The sequence below is a fragment of the Sinocyclocheilus grahami genome, unplaced genomic scaffold (assembly GCF_001515645.1).
Source record: "Sinocyclocheilus grahami isolate Dianchi unplaced genomic scaffold, SAMN03320097.WGS_v1.1 scaffold6.1, whole genome shotgun sequence".
Lineage (NCBI taxonomy): Eukaryota > Metazoa > Chordata > Actinopteri > Cypriniformes > Cyprinidae > Sinocyclocheilus > Sinocyclocheilus grahami.
The window spans coordinates 96161-120842 of record NW_015505185.1 but is presented as its reverse complement, the minus strand read 5'-3'; the positions used below and the strand labels follow the sequence as shown (position 1 = coordinate 120842).

General features: G+C 37.2%; 1 protein-coding gene across 1 annotated transcript; it reads left to right on the top strand.

The window, feature by feature from the left end:
- The first annotated feature begins 6456 nt into the window (after nucleotides 1-6456).
- On the top strand, nucleotides 6457-8377 carry LOC107586749 (somatostatin-1A). Its single transcript, XM_016274265.1, has 2 exons — nucleotides 6457-6737; nucleotides 7900-8377. Exons 1-2 carry the CDS (start codon nucleotides 6600-6602, stop codon nucleotides 8104-8106), a joined length of 345 nt encoding a protein of 114 aa, XP_016129751.1. The 5' UTR covers nucleotides 6457-6599; the 3' UTR covers nucleotides 8107-8377.
- The last annotated feature ends 16305 nt before the right edge of the window (nucleotides 8378-24682 follow it).

Genomic DNA, 24682 nt, shown 5'->3' with positions numbered 1-24682 from the left:
AGATGATAAGAATGCATAGTAAGAAATCAAAAATAATGATTTCATCAACCAATAGCAAGCGCAAACAGAACACACCAATGCAGTAGAACAGACTGGCCTTAATTTCATTTCAGTAAACATCATAAGCTTATTTTTCATTAGAAGCTTAGTTTACTGTTCTGTATAAATTACTTTTATTGCAGCTTTTGGATGTGATTCTATCATAAACATACTTGTATAGACATACAATTTTCACCTCAGGGGTGATTAAACAGAGAAAACATTGCATGGATATTGAGGGAGGTAACCAAGTCACAAAGACCAAGTGTTTGAGATTTTAGCAATAGATTTATTTGGCATAGGCCTAAATACTGCATAGCAACACCCTAGCATCACAACAGTTTTCACAGGAAATCATCATTCACAATTTCTTTGAAAAATAAAAAAATCTGTTAGTCTAATTAAAGGGATGAATGAATTGCATTTATGTGTGTTTGTGGTAAATTTCCATGTGTTTATTGTGAGAATGACAGGTTCTGTGTTCACTTATGCTGCTGTAAGCTTGTGTGTGTGTGTGTGTGTGTGTATGCATGTAGCTGCAAGTAATTTCACACTTTCATACACAAATTTCCATGCTTTATATGTGTAGGTGTGTGCAAACGTGAGGAAAGAGAAAATGCCAGCGGAGGAGGACGAGCGTGCGAGGTGGACAAAAGGCAGGGTGAGTATTTCCTCCAAGTCTCTGACGAGCCCGAAACCTGACAGATGAATTTAAGAGCATGCAATTCAAATCAATATATACTATATATTATATATTATAAATTATATATTCTATATATACAGTGGGTACGGAAAGTATTCAGACCCCCTTAAATTTTTCACTCTTTGTTATGCTGTCAAACGATTAATCGCGATTAATTGCATACAGAATGAAAGTTTTTGTTTGCATAAAATATGTGTGTTTTGTGTATATTTATTATGTACTGTATATATAAATACACACACACACACACACACATACACACAGTATATATTTTGAAAATATTTACATGTATTTACATGTCTATATTTATATTCATATAATTTATATTATAAATAAATATATTTCATATATAAACATAACACATTTTTCTGAAATATATACATGCATGTGTGTCTATTTATATATACATAATATAGACAGTACACATACATATATTATGTAAACAAAAACTTTTATTTTGGATGCGATTAATCACGATTAATCATTTGACAGCACTAATATATATATTATGTGTGAGTGTGTGTGTGTGTATGTGTGAGAGAGATAAAAAATATTACAATTATTTTCAGTATTTATATATTTCAGTATTTATATATACACATACAATTTAAATCTTGTTTTATGTATTTATTAAGCTATGAAGACATTAAATCATCAATGAGATTTATTTTTACACTTATACATTTTACATTTATACAATAAATACATTTATTTCATTATGTGTGCGATCTCTCTCTAACTCTGTCTTTTACTTCAGTTTCTCGTTATGATAAATTAGTCAACAAATAAATTAAAATGATGAATGATACACTGGAGTAAACATATTTATGGAAGGAAGGAATAAGGTGGAGAAGCAGTTAAGGGAGGTGACAGGATGGCAGTGAAGAAGAAAAAGGTTAAGGGAGGGAGGTAAAACGAGAGGAAAGTAGATGTGATTAAACTTAAAATTAATGGAGCATACAATCCGCCATCCCTCAAACCCCACACATCCACCTTGACACATCCCATTTCCTCCTCTTCACACACACACATCATCCTAAGCCAGATGGCCATGAAAGACTTCATCATCATCTCCAACATGTGTGAATGTGTGTGTTGCACAGTGGATTTGTGCTATATATGTATGTATAGGTGACATGACTTTGTTTTAAAATATGATTTAAACAACCACTGCTGGACAAATGAATGTCTTTCTGCCTCTTCGAGATGATGGATAGATTTGTCCAGATTGCTATGGCCACCTGGAGTGACACTAAGCACCTGACCCCATTTTGTATTTGTGTGTGTATGTGTGTGTGTGTGTGTGTGTGTGTGTGTCTGACAGAGGTTAATGACCTTTCCAGTAAAACAGATGAGCCTTTGTAAGCGCCTCATCAGTCAAACATCTCTATGTTTCAATTCTCAGTTTCCTGGAAAGTCTCACTCCATAAATTCCAATTAAAACTACAAAAAATGTAATTGAACAACATTATGCTTGGGTTGCTATGCAATTACTACGTTGTTCTGAGTAGTCTTTAACGTGTCGCTTTTCTGTAGTTCCATTGTGATCAGTCACGTGGCATTTACTGGAGATTTTTTTTATTTGTTTATTTCTGGAGCACCCATTAGCAAAAATGTTTGGCTAGATGTGCTAGCCAAGCAACTGCAATTGCGATGATTGGGAATGTGAATATATAGCTTTCCAGTTATATTAAAAGTCACTGGTTGCTCACTATAGCTCAAGGGAAAAGAGATGACCCCTAACTCTCAATAGTATTTTGGTCAGTAGATATGGCTCAGATCCTCCTTTTACACCTGACTTATCATTGTTACATGCAATTGGGCTCCACAACAACATTTTCTATGAGTTGTTTTGTTGCACATTTTTCTCCAGCTTATTTTCTCTCCCATTTAACTTGCCTGAAAGGAAAGGTTCACACAAAAATTACAATTTGATTTAAATGTACTCACCCTCAGGCCATCCAAGATGTAGATGAGTTTATTTCTTCATTAGAACAAATTTGGAGAAATGTATTATTACATCACTTGCTCACCAGTGGATCCTCTGCAGTGAATGGGTGCCGTCAGAATGAGAGTCCAAACAGCTGATAAAAACATCAATAATCCACAAGTAATCCACATGACTCCATCAATGAATGCCTTATGAAATAAAAGCTGCATGTTTGGAACAAATCCATCATTTACGGCATTTTAACTTCATACCAATGTTTCTAGCCAAACTATAAGTCCATAATCCATAATAATGTGTCCTCTAGTGAAAAAGTCCATCTCCTGTTGTCTTCTTGGTTCTCACATCAAAATCCATATTTATTTAAAACTGTTTTGGCTTGGTTTTGCTTGTAAACAGTACTTGGTCTGTGCATATTCCTCTCTATAGATTCAGACAAGACAACTTTTCAACAGAGAAAGCAGTATTATGGTTAGAGGAATTGTATATGCTGAAAACAATGGTTTGAAGTTAAAAACATCTTAATGATGGATTTGTTTCTTACAAACATGCAGCTTTTTGCTTCACAGGACGTTAATTGATGGACTGGAGTGGTCTGGATTACATGTGGATTATTGTGATGTTTTTTCAGCTGTTTAGACTCTCATTCAGACGGCACCCATTCACTACTGAGGATTTATTGGTGAGCAAGTGATCCCCAAATCTGTTCTGACGAAGAAACAAACTCTTCTATATCTCGGATGACCTGAGGGTGAATATATTTTCAGTGAATTTTCATTTTTGGGTGAACTATTCCTAGAAAGGCCAAAGTGCAGGTTGCAACACCAAGTGAAAGTCGCAAGGTTTATTATATAGAGAAAGTAATGCTTTTAATTTGTGTTCTCATTCATGTCTCAGGACAAATTACACTCCAAAGTTTAATAATTGATGTTAGGGATTAAAAACACACATCAAGTGTGCCAACTGCTGTCTAAGTATGAGCAATCACCCTTAGCAAGCACCTTTGATTAATATTCCCAAACCTGAAGGCTGACTCACAATCAAATAGAAAAGTGACTGGGGAACCAGTTGACTGCTGTTTGAAGCCCAATTCTGATTAGCGATTCGTTTTATTAAACTACAAATTAAAAATTCTTTGGTTTGTGTGGTTAATCAGAAAGGCCTTTTCTTGCTGCAGTGTAGGATTTCAGCCGCTCAATTTTAACTTCAATCAGCACATTCATTATAATGAGAAAAGGCCAACATCCGTTTTACAGAGAAAAGAGAAAATGAGATTGTAAACTGCCTTCAATAAAATGAAGCTTTAATTAAAACACTGCAGGTTTGTTAAACCAATGGAGAGCGCTTGGTAAGAGTGTCTGTATTCGCAAGTGTTGAAGTACTTAAACTTATCTGAATGCTTAAAATGCACATTAATGTATGAATTTTATCGAATTAGTTGCAAAATATAAAACCAAGTGGCATCTGCAAAAAAATTAAGCTTTTCTCAGAAGTGACTTCACTTTTTTGCTGTTTTGCAGCATATTTTATAATCTGCAACAAATTCTTTTTTCTCACTTTTGGCCAATATCTATTGTTTTATCATTTAAAACCTAACTTTTGTGAAATCATTCTTTATTTAAAATAAATGCCCCTTGGTTTGATAAAAAAAAAAAATAGAAATACTTTTCATGACCTTTGTGTTTAACTATGTGTGTGTCTGTGAATTTTTGCATGTACTGACAAGAATGTTGTGAATCTAAATCCCAAAACTTATTCATGAAAGTTTAGAAGGCCTACTCAGTTCGGTGGCCTCTGCCATACTCTACAGCACTAATAGAAATCATTGCCATCAGCCATGTGTCTAAATATGTTTGTAGTCTCAACCGCCAAAGGCTACTGCGTGCGCTCGAAGCACACACGACTGCAGTTAGCATTGAAAAATACAGGCTGGTGTGCGAAAAATAGTAACTGCTTAAATAATGCTGCTTCGGATGCGTCTCAAGTCACCGGGTTCGCAGGCCATGATGGTGCGACCGTCACACCGTCCCCAAGGGTTCAATGGAATTAGCGCGAGTTCTCCTCTAACACATCACGGATCAGAAGGCGCGCACGGCGTGGATCATGACTGGCCATTACCATCACTTAATCGGCGCTTGTGTCTTGATTAGAAGAATGGAGGTGACCGAGAACCCCCCACGGAGGGAAGATGCAAATAGATCCACTATCCGCCCGGCCCGGGTAAAGCAGTAGGACACGAGGCTCTTCTTGGAAACCTTGACGTCAATGCGCACACGCATGAGGCGGTGTAAACCAAACCACACCACCATCAATTAATGTCTTTGCCCTGGGCGAATTACCAGAGAACCCACTTGAAACCAGCACTGGAATCTGCCCTAGGAATATGATCTCTGTACAATTTTAAACCAATTTCTACTTCTTACTTATTTTTTTGTTTCCTATGAATCTTTTATGATTATAGGCCTATAGTCTATAAACAGATTTTGAAGAGGCAATATAACAAGAGTGTGTAATGACACTGAAAAATCCCCACAGACTTGCTGTTAGATTCAAGGACTGGAACTATAACTGTATAGTTATTTTTATATTCTGACAGCCTTTTTTCATAACCCGCAGAATATATTGAGAAATTATCCTCTCTCTCTTTCATTCATACTCTGAGCCACAAACATATTAGTGAGGACTAGATGCAGTGTTTTAAGAGATGGTGTGTGCTAAACCCTTTACTTTGGTATTGGTATATTTCCCTTCCACTAAACTGTTCAAAAACTATTATTAGGTATTTTTATTGAGTTTTGTAAGTGATTTCAGATTTTAGTATCCTTGTTGCGGCTATAGACTTGGTCAATGTAGGCAAACTCTGACAAACACACACAGAGACAAAATACAGTATGTGTGTGCATACTGTAAAAAAAAATTCCATAAAATTTACGGTAAAAAAATGGCAGCTGTGGTTGCCGTAATTTTACAGTAAAAAATACGGTAGCAACGTTTTAGGTTTTACAGTTTTAACTTAAATTTACAGTTAAATACCGTAATTTCATTAACAGATATAATGTTAATATACCATCCTATTGAAGTACTGAAATCTGTTTTGTACTTTTGTAAAACCCTGATAACCACCAAATGCAGGTGGTGATGAGAAAGTCACGTGATGAACCAAAGCCCATCACAAGCAGCTTTTAAATAATAACATGTATAGAAGGTGCACAGTGTCATTCACACAAACCCCATCATGGTAACAAACATGAAACTGAAATAATGCAATAAACATTCATTTAACAACATTAGGTGTAACACACAACCCTAATATACAAAACTGATAATAAAAAACTAAGAAGAAACATAGTTATTTCAACAAAAAAACATCAAATTTGAAATGTAACGCAAGGAATTCTGGGAATGTCAATTTACGGTTATTCACTGTAAATTATATGGTCTTTTTCACTTCCAAAAACGGTATACTACCATAAAATTTATGTCCAATACATGTAATGTCCAATACAGTTTTTCACCGTATATAGTAGGGGAATTTACCGTTAACCATTTAACAGGTTTTTACTGTAGCATTTTTACAGTCTTTTACCGTTAAATTCACGGTCATTTTTTTTACAGTGCAGGGTTGGAGTGATGATTGCAGGTTAAATTGATCATTAATCCCTTTCACCTCCAGTAGGATTCACGCCCCTAATCGGTGTCATCTTTGTCATTCAGTCAGCATCACTCGAGCGCACGCGAAGGAAACCCCCCTCGCCTCCTGACGTCAGGCGGATCGTTTAAAAGGCAACTTTGGAGGAATGAGCTGCAACAGAAGTAGCAAAGAGATAGAAGAGGCAACTTACACCTAGCGCAGCGCTACCCGACGCATCTTTCTTCTTTTAATTTCCCACCAAATCAATACTTTCAAAGATGCTCTCCACGCGTATCCAGTGCGCACTGGCGCTCCTGTCCCTCGCGCTTGCCGTCAGCAGCGTCTCTGCAGCACCGACAGACGCCAAACTCCGCCAACTTCTGCAGAGATCTCTCGTCAACCCGGCTGGAAAACAGGTGAACGAATGCATACACAAAATACTAGTTTTGGTAATTTTATATATGTTATAAATGACTTTAGATTGAGTTCTAAATCGGTAGCAAACAAACTAAAATCACTGTCCATGGTGCTGAAATCGACGATAGCGTCTACATCTTGAGACTTAGTTCTACAACTCATGGAGAACATATAGAAACGTCGTTTGAACTTGCATAATGTTGATTATGATTAATATAATCTCACGCAAACATAAACTGGTGATCATGGAATCCGAAAAGAAAAAAAATAGGTTACACTTTACTTGAAGGGGTGTGCATAAGACTGACATGACACCTTCATAATCATGACATGACACATGTCATGAATATGAAGGTTTTTTATGCATATTTATGACAACTGTCATTAAGTGTCATTCGCTCAGTTATGTAATTTATTATGCAAAGATGACATTGTTTGAGATGTCTTTGTTATGGGCTATGGTTAGGGATAAGGGTAGGGGTAGGGTTAGGTCAAATAATGTCATATTTGCATTAAAAATGACATAACTGAGCGAATGACACTTAATGACAGTTGTCATAAACATGCATAAAACCTCCTTTATATTCATGACATATGTCATGTCATGATTATGAAGGTGTCATGTCAGTCTTATGCACACCCCTTCAAGTAAAGTGTTACCAAAAAATATTATATCTAAGATATATAACATAAGCGTTAAACATTTAAGACTGTACATTTTTGTCTACATATAAAACGGAAATAAAGTCAGATATAGCAAAAATATAAAAGTTGAAAACGTCTGCTCTATTTAAGAAAACGTATCAAAAATAGTTGTAAAACTAAATCAGTGCCTACATTTGTAGACAGTTATTCGCTTTGTGCAAACGTTTTGTCTTTCTTCTCTTGAAACAAATAGTACAACACAGTTACTGGGGCGGTACGCTTTCAAAAGGCCCTAATATGTACCTTTAATGTATTAATATGTAACATTTATGGGCAAATAAAGCACACAGATGTAACTTTTAGCTTTCGTACCCTAGGGTACCAACCCAGTGACAGCGTTGAACCTTTTTTCTGAGAGCGTTCTCATTATCGTGCGCACCTTTGGCAACAAGTGCAAACATACTAAAGTTTTGTTTCTCTCTCTCTCTCTCTCTCTCTCTCCCTTGATTTCTTCAGGAACTCGCCAGATACACACTTGCAGACTTGCTCTCAGACCTCGTGCAAGCAGAAAACGAGGCGCTGGAGCCCGAGGATCTGTCTCGCGCTGTGGAGAAAGATGAAGTGCGTCTGGAGCTCGAGCGCGCCGCCGGTCCGATGCTGGCACCTCGCGAGCGCAAAGCCGGATGCAAGAACTTCTTCTGGAAAACGTTCACGTCGTGTTAATTTCTCACCGCGCACCGTTTCCTTTTGACTTATTTTTTATTTTTACTCCTTCATATTTCTTTTCCCCGTCTTTCACGTATTCTTCATCCTATCTAAAATGTATAAAAGAAAATAAAAGCGATTGTATTTGTCGTTTAACAACGATGGTGGTTTTTCGAGGCTATTGATGTGTCATCGGAAAGAATGTTTTGCGGATGTGTGCGAATCTGCTTTTAATTGTACTTTAGCAGATATCACTATTTTTAATTGTTTGTTTGAATAAAATCTATGTTTCAGAGCCAATGCATAATGCAACTTTGTCACACCAACTTAAACACATACAGATTTTTTCTAGTGTGTAAAAGCCAAAGGCATGGACACACGTCAAAAGATAACAGAGGAGAAGGAAGATGTTTTTATATAGATATAATCAATACATCTTTGCAATTATTTCACCAAACAAGTTATGCAATGCTAAATATGAATAGTGATGGCAGGTGTGAGCTTGGCAGCTTATCAATAAGGTGTAATTTAGTGGTGACCTGCACTGTGTGGAAATCTTTCAGAGCCATTTAAGAGCCTAAGTGAACGTGAAAGGAGAGAGAGACTCTATTTGGCTGGTGAATCACAGAGGCTCTTAATAACCTTTCATTTTCAGCATTAAGAGATTCAGTTAAGAAAGCTCTCAAACATTTATGGGATTGTGTATGTCTTCTTGCCAGCTGACAGGTCCTTTGCCCACTGTGTGTGTGTGTGTGTGTGTGTGTGTGTTATCTCCCTGTGCAGCCTGGTTGAGGTTGAAAACATATTGTGAGATTGACAGGGAGACCTGCCAGCAGAACTGGGGACCACCGTTCTATATTATGAACGTGTCATGTTCACAGTTTTTTTCTTTTGACACATATATGGCCTCTGCTCTTATTGCCCTCATTCTGGGTATGTGCAGTTACATTTAAAACACATCATTATCTCTGACATTTACAGAAAATACATAGGAAGACAGCAGGTGCAGTTCACTCGATGGTTGTTTTGCTGTCTCTTTTTCTCCTGGTCCTTCATCCCTGCCTGCACACATTCTTTTAAATATATCTACAAAGAAAACCATGAAACTATAAATTTATATTAATCAGTTGTATGTGTGTTTTGCAGTTGTGTAGTTTGTTTTACTTGTATATTAGTTTCCATGATGGTACTTGAGTAATAATGGTACTTTGGGAATAATGTTATCGTGCCACTCAATATAATTTTTGCAATCCTGTATTTAGCTATGAAGCCTAGTAAACACAGTATGTGCATATATAACATAGTATATATATAATATATATTCAATTCAATTCAAGTTTATTTGTATAGCACTTTTCACGATACTAATCGTTGCAAAGCAGCTTTACAGAAAATTACGTTTCTACAATATATTTAGTAGCTTATCAGTGGCGACTGCCAGTTCATGTACATTTAGCAGAAATGTACGGAAAATATATAGTCTTATAATATGTAAATACTGTAAAAATATGGTATTTTCCATAACCTTGTCAGAAAACATATTCAGCCATGTTGTTATAAAAGATAATCATAGAAAAGAACATTTTATTAGCTTTAATTTCTTAACACTTTTATTTACGCTATCTATTATATAGGGCCTATATTATATATAAATGTAATATATATTTAGTTTGTATATGGAGCACAGTTTTCATCAAGCACAGCTGGGCAGAAATCTAGAAAGGTTATTTTCCATAAACTCATTCAGTTATGGTTTTATAAAAGAAAATCAAAAGAAAATTTGATTAGCTTTTATTTATTAACTTTGCGTTAGGGCTGTAGCTATCGATTATTTTAGTAATCGAGTATTCTACAGATTATTCCATCGATTAATCGGATAAGAAGTCATTTTTCTTTATTAAAGAGCAATACTAAATATGCAAGAGATAATAAGATAGATCTCTTAGAGTAAACAACTAATTTGTTTTCTTTTGAGAAAAATTAAAATTTTTCTTGCTGAAATTGCATACATTAATAATCGTGAAAACTAAACCCATTTAATGTATTTAATTGCCAAATTACATTCAAAATGCAAATACGAATATATCAATAAAATAAAGAAAATATAAATATAAATACAAAAATAAAATAAATAAAAATACAAAAATCAATTTCACATTACTTTAAAAAAGGTAAACAGTACAAACTAAAACTAAGACATAAATCAAAATAATAGTAATAAAAATAAGCACAAGTTTTAAACACATTTTTCTGCAACATGAAATTAGAGTTATTTGGAGAATAAACCCTCTTAAATGTCCCTTCACGTACTTACAGAATCGTTTCAGCCCTACTTTGCATGTAAAGAAAGTTACTTACTTAATCCTCTTTGTCCCATGTGAGACATAAGGCTGTGTGTAAAGAAAGTTGAGATGCTTGTAAAGTGTTTAAATATTTTTTCAATTGATTTATTTAAATGCACACAGTATAAAATCTATTTTTACATTTTTTATAAATATTTCTATAATTTTTCTCCAAGTGTAAATATTTTTTATAATAGTAATAATATTGCTTACTCCCTATGTTACATTTACTGTCCCAGTGAATATGTGTGCATATGTATGTGTGTGGCATCAGCCTTCCTATTCTTTCATGGGGGTCCATATCCACCCACCCCCGTATAATTTCTCTATTTCAAAAGACGTCAATACCAATACCACTCATACAAATACACAGAGACAAAAAATCCTTTTAAACGGTTCACATTTTCATGCCATGCGTCACACCAATCTTGACATCTGCCTCAGAGCTTTTAAAGTGATTAGCAAGCCTTCAATGCACTTCAATACGACACTCCGCAGCATCTCCATTTATTACAGCAAATTAAAACACTTTAAAAGAAGTCTTAAGAGATTGTCGCATTAAATTCAATCTACAAGTGCCAATATTGTAGGGTGTTGTGTGAAAAGGTAGGCACATTTTCAGGGGCAACGGGTGGTGTCGGGATGTTCTTTCTGCGTGTTTGATATTTCCTGTGGTGGAATTAGTAGCAAAAGAGTCATCGCTCTGCTTAATGACACCACACTTTGACTTTCCGGAAGGAGCGAGGAGGGTATATGTTGGTGTGAGTGAGTGTGTGTTATTCCTGTATCGTTTATTAGTGTGTATAGATGTGTGTGATTTACTTTAACTTAGAATTAAGGTAAAAGAGAAATGGAAAGATAGCATGAACCATGAAGAAGTGATGAAGATCTCCACAGAGAGAAACACACAACCATCTTGTTATCACATTGTTTAGCACTTCGTACAATTGCAGTATAGTCACAAGACTGCGAAAAGACGTCGAATATGAAATTCTTCACACTGCTGGAGCTTCATATAATCACATGAGAGCAAAGTCAATATTCGTTTAATGACGTAATATGGCCCCAGGTCCATTAGCCCCCAGCGGTTGAAGCAGTTCTCCAAGAGCTTTAGATTAACTGGTGTGTAAGCAATGTGTTTTCATTATGCAGTTTGTTTTGCTGTAATTGTCCATATTTTGATTTTAAATCGCACCGTGTAATGTCTGTAATATATGTGTGTTTTGATTTCATACTTGAGCGATGATGACAATTATTATTTTGAATAAACAAAGACATTAGCATGTTCATTCATCCAGTTTACTGGTGTCCCTGACTCTCTCTCTCTCTCACTAAACCAATTCCTTGTTTTGCTTACTTAACTTTGATTAAGCTGCTATAAAAACAAGATCTCAGCAAAATGGCGATTATAATTTCCAACTAAATATGTAAATTTTTTGAAGAAAATGTGAGTTGTGCTTGCTGTGGAAAAACTATGACACTATTGGATCAGGTGCAGAAAAAAAATTTTCACGTTGGATTAAAGGTGATTTTTAAAAAAGTAAAAGCCTGAAATAGTATTTATTCCCATAATATTTAATTAACAACTTAAAAATAATAATCTAAAAAATTACAGTGTAAAATAATATGTAACATTTAACATTTTACACTCATTGGCTTTCATTTGACACAATGGCTTTCAGAATATCTTTTTATTTCGCAGAAGAATGATCACCCTTTTTTTTGGTGAACTATTCCTTCAAGTGTTTTAAACCTTTAAACATGGCAAACTTTGTCAAATCCATTATTTCATACCCTAAAGCACTCACCAGCATCTTATAAACAACTTTTTTCCCCCCACACATGCATGCTAACACATATACACTCTTATTCTGAATCTATTTATCACTGTTTCTTCATGAGAGGGTTGTTCCCTGAAACATGGGGAGGTTAATTCAGTTCCACCTCGAAAGCATTCTCCAGATCTGCTCACGTTCACGCATCCCGGAGCAGTTCCATGTCTCTTTTGGGGATTCAGAACTGATTCAAATTTGGGTTGGATCCCTCTCTTGAGAGCCAAAACTGCCAGTATCCGAGTAATTGGATGCAGGTGTGAAGATATAACGACTTTTTACTTTTTACTTTAACTTAGAATTTAAAAAAAGTCAGAAACAAACTCAGAAAATGAGACGCTGCTGTGTGAATGAGGAGAAAAAAGGCCTTTGGCTGTGCGAGTTCTCGTGGAGAAACACGTAAGTGTCAGAGAGTTAAACTGGATTTCTCCATGCTTTAATAATGCGGACAGATAAGCATTGTCTCTCTCTCACACGCCACACGCAAAAACACAAAGTGCAATCATGAGAATCTAAATCTATGATGGGTAAGTAATGATGTCTACAGAGAGCTGAAAACTCAATCAGAGCCTCAGCATGTGCGTGTGTGTGCATATTTGCATGTGTAGTCTTTGCAAATGCGACCAGGTCTGTCTGCCTGTGTTTTTCTCCATCATTAGCAGCTCTCAGGGGGGCAGTGGCCCGCGGGGTGTGTGTGCTGATGACATAGCACCCCTTGCGCTTACTCTTAATGGCATACTTTCCTCATAACTCATTAAATCTCTCTTCCTCTCTGTGAAGGGAGTGTGAATATATTTCTGTAAACTAGCCTTTGAAATCTCTATAATCTTTCATTCATTTTCAACCATAATGTACTTCTAAATGATCTTTGTGACACTTCGCCCACTTCACTCATAATCTTTAATGATTAGTCAGGGTAGCACCTTATTTTTGACAAGAATGAAAATGAGGCTGTGAGGGATTGAAGCACAGGGCGTTCAATGGATTGTACTTTTGTTTAACAACATATCGATTGCTCAGCTGAGGAGAGGTATTTTTGAAGAAAAAAACTCCAAACTTCAAATGCAAAAACTCATAAAACAGTTTCACAGTGTGCTGTAAAAATTGCGTCATATTGTAAATAAACTACTGCTGTCTATCCCTGACACATCATGGTTTTCATCCACGTTAAATTCAATATGGCATCTCTGACTAAGGTCTAGTGTTAATTTCACGGCAAAACCGTGAAAAATTTTTTAGGCCTAAATAAGAAAGATGACAGAAGTTCGTGAAACAAGCTGTATGTTTTGGATTCACTAAAAAGAACCAGCTCATAAGAGTCATTCATTTGAAAAATCAGGCTAAACTGGTTCGGGAAACAGAAAGCAGTGGTTGTGCTGTGTGTTTTGATTTACTAAAAGATTCGGCTTAGAAGAGTCATTTGTTCGGACTGCATTACTGGCACTGTATATTTCTGATTCACTAAATAGAAGAACTAGCTCACAAGAGTCATTCGTTTGAAAAAAATCAGGCTAAACTGGTTGCGCTGTGTGTTATGATTCATTAAAGGAATCAATTCATAAGTTATTCATAAGTTACTAGTTACAAATTCACAAGTTATTTGTACGGGAGTCTGACTGCATTAGTGGCGCTGTATTATTTTGATTCACTAAAAAAACTCGGAAGATTCTTTCGTTTGGAATTCAGGGTCACGCTGTGTTATATGGTTCACCTAAAGAATTGGGATACACTTGTCGTGCTCTATATTGATTATGATATTGATTGACTAAACAGAACTGGCTAAAAGTAATTTGTTCAGGAATCAGCCTACACTGGTTGTGATGTGTGCTTTTGATTCACTGAAAAGAACCGGCTCATAAAAGTAATTTGTTCATGAATTGGGTTTTGTTGTATAGTCTAGCCTTTATTCGTTTCCATGCAGCCCATGAGGACAACTTAGAAAGATGCTTCTTGGCACAATCTTTTCATTATATACAAAACATCCTGCAAATTCTAACTCACAACTCGGGCAAAATATGATTTGTTTGGCAGAGGCACCAAAGATTCCCCGCTACTGAAACTCTGTGATGTGGAATTGCATCATAACTCAATAATATCTGCTAAAAACAATGTGATTGATGCTATAATAACTAATCTACTTTTCTTTCTACAGTATCTCTGTCCTGTCCATCTATGGTATTTCCCCAGCACATCAAGACTCGGTAAGTCTTGTCAAATGAAACATGTCCATTAGCTGTATTTACATATCATTTGCATAACCATTATCACAACTGACTTGAAAAGCATTGTGGGTAATAGACCGCAGCAGCGCCAGGCTGGAGATCCTCATTTCCACACAGTATGTGTTTAACTGATAAAGAGAGAAGAGGAATGGCTTTGGTGTGTGCTTAACCGATAAAAATTGAGATGATTTTTACGGGGTTTCACTGAAATAATGACTTCTCTATTTGCATTAATCTGTTCTCTCGGAATCAATTACTGACGTAACCAGTGAAACCCCTTTCTGACACATTATATATTAACACACACACACAATTTAAGATGCAAAATCTTGAATACACAATTTTCCACCAATAAAAACCTATTGTTTTAGCATTCTGCCAGTGAAACCCCTTTCTGACACATTATATATTAACACACACACAATTTAAGATGCAAAATCTTGAATACACAATTTTCCACCAATAAAAACCTATTGTTTTAGCATTCTGTATCACTTTTGTGGAATACCGGAACTGAATATAACATCAAATGCACATTGTTCAGCACACACTTACTTGATCTCAATATATAAAGCCAACCTAAGACCAACAAGAGGCTTATCCTGAATCTGTCTGAAGATGATTGTCTCTGATCGCTACAGTGATGACTGGGTCGGGGTTGCTGGTGAAAAGCATTATGGGAGCAGATAGAGATCAGGCAGGACATGCCTCATGACTTTATCTGAAGGAGCACAAGGATAAGATCATCAGATATTCTTTCTCCTAATACTTATCATCATTATCTTCCTCTATGCCTTTTTTCCCAATGCTTCGGACAGTGATGTGAGGTGCTGCTGTGCTTGACTTTGACAGGATTATGGATCCAGCAAAGAGGCTGAAGAGGGTAATAGAGGTGAACATTTCCAATGGGGCACACTGAGACTTTTTATAAGCCAACCACACACAAACGACAAAGAAGGAAAACAGAACCTGTTGACTTCCAACTTTTGGTTGATGAATGGTGTTCATCTCAGCTGGAAACTGTTTTTCCCAATAAGCCTATTTTGGAAATATATTTAACTTTTTTTCGTATTGAAGATCATGAAAAAAATACAAAATCTAATTTATTGTAATTTTTGTCAGTTTCTCAGCTATCTTAAGGGTGTTTTACTTACCTTAAAGGGGTCATATGATACTTTTTTAAAGATCATTATTTTGTGTATTTGGTGTAACAGAATATGTTGATTATGCTTTTATCTGGGAAAGTACACAGAATAAGTGCTTTTCCACACTTCTTCTGTTCACAATATTAAAATGTTTTAAAAAATGTTTAAAAACAGTTGCAATGCTTTTTAAAAATTATACAGCTTGTGACAAAATGTTTAAAAGCAGATGCTAAGTTCAGCTTTAAAAATTATATGGTCTCATGTTTTTATGTGTAGGAGCTGTTAATGTTAAAGGTTTGCTGTTTTACATAATTTTTTCATAGTATAATTTTTGGTCAATTATATTGAATCCAATTAGGATACCATAAAACTGTACCCAGAATTTAAATGTAAATAAAGGACAGACAGAAAGAGAGTGACATTTACGTGAACAAGTGTTGGATGATGTCACATTGTCCTGAAGGGTGAAAAAGTGGCAGACAAGGATAGGTGTGGAAGATAAATGATGGAAGAGGAAAAAGGTGGGAGGGGATGGAGGGTGAGGGATGAGGTTCCTCTGTTCAGTCTCCATTGTTGTGCTGTCTGTGTGAAGGAGGCCATTACCCTCACAAAGGAGACAAAGTCCTTTAATTCAGGCATTCAAGTAGACAATGCAGCCACTGCTGCAGGAGTCTGCTGATAGAACGCCTCTTTAACCCTGAAGCCCCCCCCCCCCACACACACATGTAATCAAAACATACACAAACATGCATGCATGCATATGCATATATACAAACTCTAACAAGCATATGCACACATGCACTTACAAACAAATCACATCGCCCACTCATATCATACATATATATCATCATGTCTCATATATTATCATTATTTGATTCCAGAATGTGTGCATTTGTGTGAGTAGACTACCATATGCTAATCATCCATTTTGTCATCTTTATTCTCTGAAGCTGTGGTAATGAATGTCTAAAACCAGATATCGAAAAACCCAGCATTTTCATCATGGCCATGAACAAGACCATCATCTTACACAACAAAAAGGTTATTGTGACTGTTGATGAGAAACACTTTACCTGTACTTTCATGGTCACTGACACACACATATACACAGATTGTGCTGAAAGATCTTCTGGCTGATAGTGTTTGACAGACCTAAATATGTGACTAATGTGTGATTCATTTCATAAAGTCAGTCATGACTCAAAATGAGAAGAATATTGAGCAGAACTGTTTACCGTGTGTGTGTGTCTGCCTGCTGTGGAGTCATTTATCTTGGATATTTATTGATTAAAGTATTAAGCTTCTGAGGGAAACAGGGTCAGTTTAATATGTGGTAAGATAGATTAAAGATATCTAGACCTGCACACACACAGCTCATTAAATGCAATTAAACTTTAGCACTGTAATAAGAGTAATTAGCTTTCAATGAAGTTTGGAAATAAAGTTTTCTAAAAGTGCCCCTGCTGCCCCAGGTGGGACATGAAAAAGATAAAGTAATACTGTTGGAGCCATTATTGTAAAGTTTTACTTGGCCACTGGGTGGCACTGTGACACAGTACAATTGTAGCAACGGTGAAAGAACCAGGGCTGCGTTCAGCCCTGACAAAACGGTGCAAAACGTTTATTTAAACGGAAACGGTGGTGCGTTAAACACTCTGTTCTGATGACACAAGAGTTGCAACTATGGCAGCTGAGAAGGCCAATCTTTGTGTTTTTTTAAAAGAATTTTCAGAGCCTGATGAAATCGGTATAAATACGTGTTTAATACTGCAAAATACGCTTGATGTAACAGTCACTGCCCTTGCCGTCCAGAATAAAAGAGAACATCCCAATTGAGTGAAGGGATTTTTTGGAAACTGTGGTTCCTAATTATTGTGATCCAACATTTGCCTCGCATTTCATGATGAAAAGACAAACATTTCAGGTGAAGGATAATCCACTTCTTACCTCCGAGACTGTGTTATGATTTATATGACCTTATTATTTTTATTGTGAGTATTCGGTTTATCATTATTGCTGATCACTGTTGTTGTGCTATGACATTGTAATATTTACTAGCACACCTTCCTAAGGAAAGGATATGGACCAGAAGACATTGCAATTACTAAATGATATTTAGACAGACTTAAAGAAGTTCCAGATCTATACATGTGCTCTTATTATTTCAGTTATTTTGCCTTTAATGTAAATAAACATGTGCAAACAATATACTTGCTCTTGTAAATTTAATTTGATGTTAATTACATTGTGCAAGCTACCTCTTTAATACTGCGTGGTTTATATACATGCTGCTGCTGATTGGGCTGACATTTTTGACACACCCACCAAACAAGAGAAAACATATCTCAAACCCCATTGCACACCGTTTCCAGGAACCATGTTGTTCAACCCGGAAACCGTAGCCAAACGGTACACACCGGTTTGAGCTTGAACTTGCCCCAGGTGTGTGCGCGTTGGTAATTGGGAGGCACACCGTTTTTGACCACACGGCAGAGTAGTGTGCAGCATGGACTATGTTCTTATGCTGTGTCTTCAAGGTATGGACTTAGATTGCACATGTTAATGAACAAGGAACACTCATAGCAAGTTGTTTTGAGACAATTGTTATTGGAGCACAAATAAAGAAAGACATTTGTTTGCATCTATTTCCGCTTGCACGGACTCTGTACGCATTCTAGAACTTGCTCACTCATATTATCAACGGCAGCGGCTTACTGGACGTTCAACCCGGAAACCGTAGCCAAACGGTGCACACCGGTTTGAGCTTGAACTTGCCCCAGGTGTGTGCGCGTTGGTAATTGGGAGGCACACCGTTTTTGACCGCACGGCAGAGTAGTGTGCAGCATGGACTATGTTCTTATGCTGTGTCTTCAAGGTATGGACTTAGATTGCACATGTTAATGAACAAGGAACACTCATAGCAAGTTGTTTTGAGACAATTGTTATTGGAGCACAAATAAAGAAAGACATTTGTTTGCATCTATTTCCGCTTGCACGGACTCTGTACGCATTCTAGAACTTGCTCACTCATATTATCAACGGCAGCGGCTTACTGGACGACAGCCGTTACAAATACAAAGACATATTATACACAAAATAAAAGAGAGGTGTGCATGTTTGCAGAGTTGGAAATTTTAAATAAATTAATTAATCAGAAAAAAACTTCTCATTAAGAGTGTACATTTTCAATATTGGAGGCTATAATAATAAATACGCAATCCCTGTGTATGAATGTGCATATACCTCCCTACTAGTAAACAGCAGTATGTATACTAAATAAGTAAGATTATTCATGAAACAATAGGCCTACATGAACAATACCCAGATTGCCTGTCACATTGTGTAGGCCTACATGAAGAATGAGAATTCGCGCATAGCTTCAACCAGGCCCGGACTGGCCATCGGGAGCACAGGGAGAATTCCCGGTGGCCTGGCCATCAGGAGCACAGGGAGAATTCCCGGTGGCCTTCCATCAAACGATTCCGAACAGAACCGATGCGCGGGACTCCAGTAGCCCCTCACTGCAGAACACAAGATCCAGGGGGCATAGTTGGATCTACATCTAGGGGGTGGATATTGGTAGGTTTAGGGGTGGAGATGGGTGGGTTTAGGGATCAAGGGGTGGAGACGGGTAGGTTTTGGTATATGTAAGGTGGGAGGAGTTGGATCTCGATGAAAGAGAGAGAGACCAGAAGAAGCAGTGAAATGTAGCTACATCACTGACCTGTTCAGGGATTCAAGTGCAGTAATACGCTAGATACTTTTGTCTTTATTAAAGCAGCACTATGTAACTTTTTCTGTGTTCAAAGTTTGCAAAATGTATTGAGCGAGTACATCATGAATTCATCTTCCAAACAGTGTTTTTGTCTTATTCCAAATCACTACGGTACACTTATAATAAGTACTTATATTTGGACTATTCTTCCGCGGGATGTGTGCAGTTCTGTTTATTAACCTCTAGAGCGCCAAAAGTTACATAGTGCTGCTTTAACGTAGTTGAGTATTAAACTGCTAGTATCTGTTAGGCTATCAGTAGCACCCCATTATTATCATCATTTAGAATACTGTGCTAAAGAACATCATAAAACCTGAAAAATTGATGAAAAATAAACTGAAATGAGTTCAAACCTTTTGTAAACAAGATAGGATAAAGATATCGCTAACCCTAAACTGCAACTTCCCGCTTTATTACCTTAAGTTTAAAATTAAGTAGAAAAAACAAGTCCAAAGATGCTTATAATAGCTGGATCACTTCGCCAGCCTCATTCCACAGACGCTAAACATTCTTGCAAAGTGTCTAAACTGAATTATACATGCAGACACTCACATGAGGAGTTTTAAACAGAAGATTAGTCATTTAGAGAACAAATTTGATTTTTGAACATGAGAAATGTACCTCATAGCTGGCTACGGCCATGGGCCTTAGCCTTACCTTGCGATGAAAATTAGCATTATAACTTTAAACTCTGAGACTTTTTCTCTCTTCCTGCCTTGTATCCATGTTTCCTTTTTCCTTTTTGTTTTTAAACACAATGTCTTATTCATGAAAAGTAATCTCAGTGTGACTAGGAGTTTGCTCATGAATATATATCCTGCAATGCTGACCTTACTTGATAACATTCCTGAAGCGTCCAGTCACATAAACTAATTAAAATTCATGAGTCAAGCAGTCAGCATAGGAGCGGAAAGGAGTTTGTCATTTGGCTAAAAGCGATCATGAGCTTGCAGAGGTGGTCAACACTTCCCTCTAGAGGTCAAAAGGCTAATAGCACTCCATTCAATTCTATTGACTCTGTCACCTATCCACTGCAATTACTCAAGGCAATCTTACAGTGGCAGCTGCCATTTAGAAGACATTCTTTATCCAGAGTGATAGTGCATACTAGTAAACAGCAGTATGTATACTAAATAAGTAAGATTATTCATGAAACAATAGGCCTACATGAACAATACCCAGATTGCCTGTCACATTGTGTAGGCCTACATGAAGAATGAGAATTCGCGCATAGCTTCAACCAGGCCCGGACTGGCCATCGGGAGCACAGGGAGAATTCCCGGTGGCCTGGCCATCAGGAGCACAGGGAGAATTCCCGGTGGCCTTCCATCAAACGATTCCGAACAGAACCGATGCGCGGGACTCCAGTAGCCCCTCACTGCAGAACACAAGATCCAGGGGGCATAGTTGGATCTACATCTAGGGGGTGGATATTGGTAGGTTTAGGGGTGGAGATGGGTGGGTTTAGGGATCAAGGGGTGGAGACGGGTAGGTTTTGGTATATGTAAGGTGGGAGGAGTTGGATCTCGATGAAAGAGAGAGAGACCAGAAGAAGCAGTGAAATGTAGCTACATCACTGACCTGTTCAGGGATTCAAGTGCAGTAATACGCTAGATACTTTTGTCTTTATTAAAGCAGCACTATGTAACTTTTTCTGTGTTCAAAGTTTGCAAAATGTATTGAGCGAGTACATCATGAATTCATCTTCCAAACAGTGTTTTTGTCTTATTCCAAATCACTACGGTACACTTATAATAAGTACTTATATTTGGACTATTCTTCCGCGGGATGTGTGCAGTTCTGTTTATTAACCTCTAGAGCGCCAAAAGTTACATAGTGCTGCTTTAACGTAGTTGAGTATTAAACTGCTAGTATCTGTTAGGCTATCAGTAGCACCCCATTATTATCATCATTTAGAATACTGTGCTAAAGAACATCATAAAACCTGAAAAATTGATGAAAAATAAACTGAAATGAGTTCAAACCTTTTGTAAACAAGATAGGATAAAGATATCGCTAACCCTAAACTGCAACTTCCCGCTTTATTACCTTAAGTTTAAAATTAAGTAGAAAAAACAAGTCCAAAGATGCTTATAATAGCTGGATCACTTCGCCAGCCTCATTCCACAGACGCTAAACATTCTTGCAAAGTGTCTAAACTGAATTATACATGCAGACACTCACATGAGGAGTTTTAAACAGAAGATTAGTCATTTAGAGAACAAATTTGATTTTTGAACATGAGAAATGTACCTCATAGCTGGCTACGGCCATGGGCCTTAGCCTTACCTTGCGATGAAAATTAGCATTATAACTTTAAACTCTGAGACTTTTTCTCTCTTCCTGCCTTGTATCCATGTTTCCTTTTTCCTTTTTGTTTTTAAACACAATGTCTTATTCATGAAAAGTAATCTCAGTGTGACTAGGAGTTTGCTCATGAATATATATCCTGCAATGCTGACCTTACTTGATAACATTCCTGAAGCGTCCAGTCACATAAACTAATTAAAATTCATGAGTCAAGCAGTCAGCATAGGAGCGGAAAGGAGTTTGTCATTTGGCTAAAAGCGATCATGAGCTTGCAGAGGTGGTCAACACTTCCCTCTAGAGGTCAAAAGGCTAATAGCACTCCATTCAATTCTATTGACTCTGTCACCTATCCACTGCAATTACTCAAGGCAATCTTACAGTGGCAGCTGCCATTTAGAAGACATTCTTTATCCAGAGTGATAGTGCACTGATTCTGTCCTCCTAAAGCACCTGGGGTGAAGTACCTTGCTTAAGGGCACAATGGTAGTAATGCTGGATTTTGATCTTAGTTACTCAGTTACCATGACCTATTACTGGACCTTCACCCATTAATGATTTGGCAACACACAACTCAGTCATCTGCTTTTACAAAGTTCATATTTACAAAGATCATTTTGCTTTTTGTCCCCTTTGCTCTTTTGTGTTTTCGGGGGCTTTCACACACTCTCATTGCTTTTCTAAAACAGCTCATTACCCACCTGTCGAATATACAAGTGTTGTTCTAATAGTCCAATTACCTCTTTCTCGCTGTATCTCATACTGAGAGAGAAAACAGCAGGATATGGATCTTTCTGGAATTAAAGGACTTCTAGGTTAAAAACATTAATCAGCTCTCATCACCCACAGTGATAACCCAGTAGAAATCTGGATCACACACACACATATGTAGAGGTGACCTCAAACAAGGACAGGTGTTAGCTAGTGGCCATCGAACACATTAGCAAAAGAAGAAAAAATCACTTAAAGGGTTAGTTCACCCAAAAATGGTCATTTTAATTTTCAACTTTAGCAAAAGTTTGCTTCTTTTTACAGTCTGAAGTCCGATTCGTTATACTAAGACTTTTTATTTTTATAAACAAAGTTTTTTTTCCGTTTAAAAAAAAATCTCCGTCCACATGAAAACTCAAAAGCATGCTATGAAGCACTGTCAACAGCATGCCAAACCAACAGGTGGCGATATAATCTAAACCGTAAAGCCATGTTGGCCAGTCAGGGGCCAGCTGCACCAACTAGACGTAAAAAAGCTGGGTGTAAGCCCAACGCTGGGCTTTGCAATGTCCAGCTTTACGATAAATATTTACACCTGTTGCACCAACTGAAACTACGATCAGGCGCAACTACGCCCGGCATAGACAATGCCGACACATTCTCCTGCAGTTATAGATATAGCTGAGATGACGTTCACACTGCAATGGCTACAACTACTAATAGGCCTACAGAACTGAATGGCTCAAGACATCATAACAAGTGAAGCCACCACGCCATGATTTCATTGAGTAAACATTTCCTAACTTATATCTGAAGTCTCCCTGCACATTCCCATGACAGATTTCATCAAGGTTAAATATAATAAATGTAATACAATGCTTCTTTAGAGTTATTTTTGTAGCTGACTATCAAGTTTATGTACAATGACTGTCTTTCCTGAGGTAAATGAGACTTTACGTGACATTTTGTGTTTTACTGGCATCTTTCTGTGGCTGAAAAAAACACGTTTATAGTTAGTTTTTTTGTGATAAAATTGACAGAATTTGAAAGCTGATAATTTATTTCTGATTAAAAGTAACAAAGCACAAAACTGATTGCGATTATTTGATGGCAGGCATGCTACAAATAATGAATGGAATTAAAGACATTAAATATTTCCAAGCATTTACACTGTCCTACCAAGTAAGATGTCAAATGGTTAAGTTTCTTTTAATAATCCCAGTTCATATGTAATATTTTACTGCATAATTATTACATGCTGTACAGAAATATATTTTGTATTCAATTAGGCCTACTGTCGGCAGTGGGGTAGGCTATAGTTTACACCGAGCTTCGCTATTGATATCGCTTATCCTGCCCGAAAAGACCATAAACATTACAGTTCACGTCTGCAGTAATAATTAACTAACCGACATGAATCCTAAAAACGAATAATGTCCGAGAAAATCATGACTTTTCACTTTACACCTACCTCTGACTAGGCATAAGATTTAGTCTCATAAGTAGCACTACGCCGAGATGGCGCAAAGGGTATAAATTCTACGGACGACTTAAAGCGCATTTTACGTCCAGCCTAGTCTTACAACCGGGTGTACGTCCAGCTCATGCAACCGTCCCCTGAAGCCTGAAAAAGTTTCCAGAAGGCGGAGATAACAGCGCATGCTCCGATGCCACAAGCCAAAATCTCCAGTTTCATTATCTACACGATAACACTGGCAGGATTTTTCAAAAAGGTTCAGTTTCAGTGACCTGGTGCTGCGTTTGCGTGTGGATGAACGGCCAAATCGCATAGAAAAAGCTGAGGTTTTGAAAATACCCGCGTTCGTGTGGGCAGGGCCTTAGTTAGGAACCAAACTCTGCCTATTGAATGCAACAGCTACATTTGTAGTCTGTGCCTTAATAAAGCTGCTCTAATAGAGGGGTAGCGCATCCTGACAAACTCAATACGGCCATCAGGATGCGCTACCACCTTAAATAATGAGGTCAAATTCATTATTAAGGTGGGAAATTAATGACAACAGAATGTCAGGAGGCCAGTTTAATGCCTCATCTGAAAGATCCTCCTTTTCACAGTCTAAAGTCCGCATCATTATACTATGACTTTTGCACCCATTCAAGCCAGCGAATGAGCACCCCCTGCTGGCTGGACAAAGAGGCCAGTTTAATGCCTCATCTGAAGGATGCTCCTTTTTACAGGCCCCGGTTTTACACTTCATCAAAAGGTTTTTGTTTGTTTGTTATACTAACACTATACTAACAA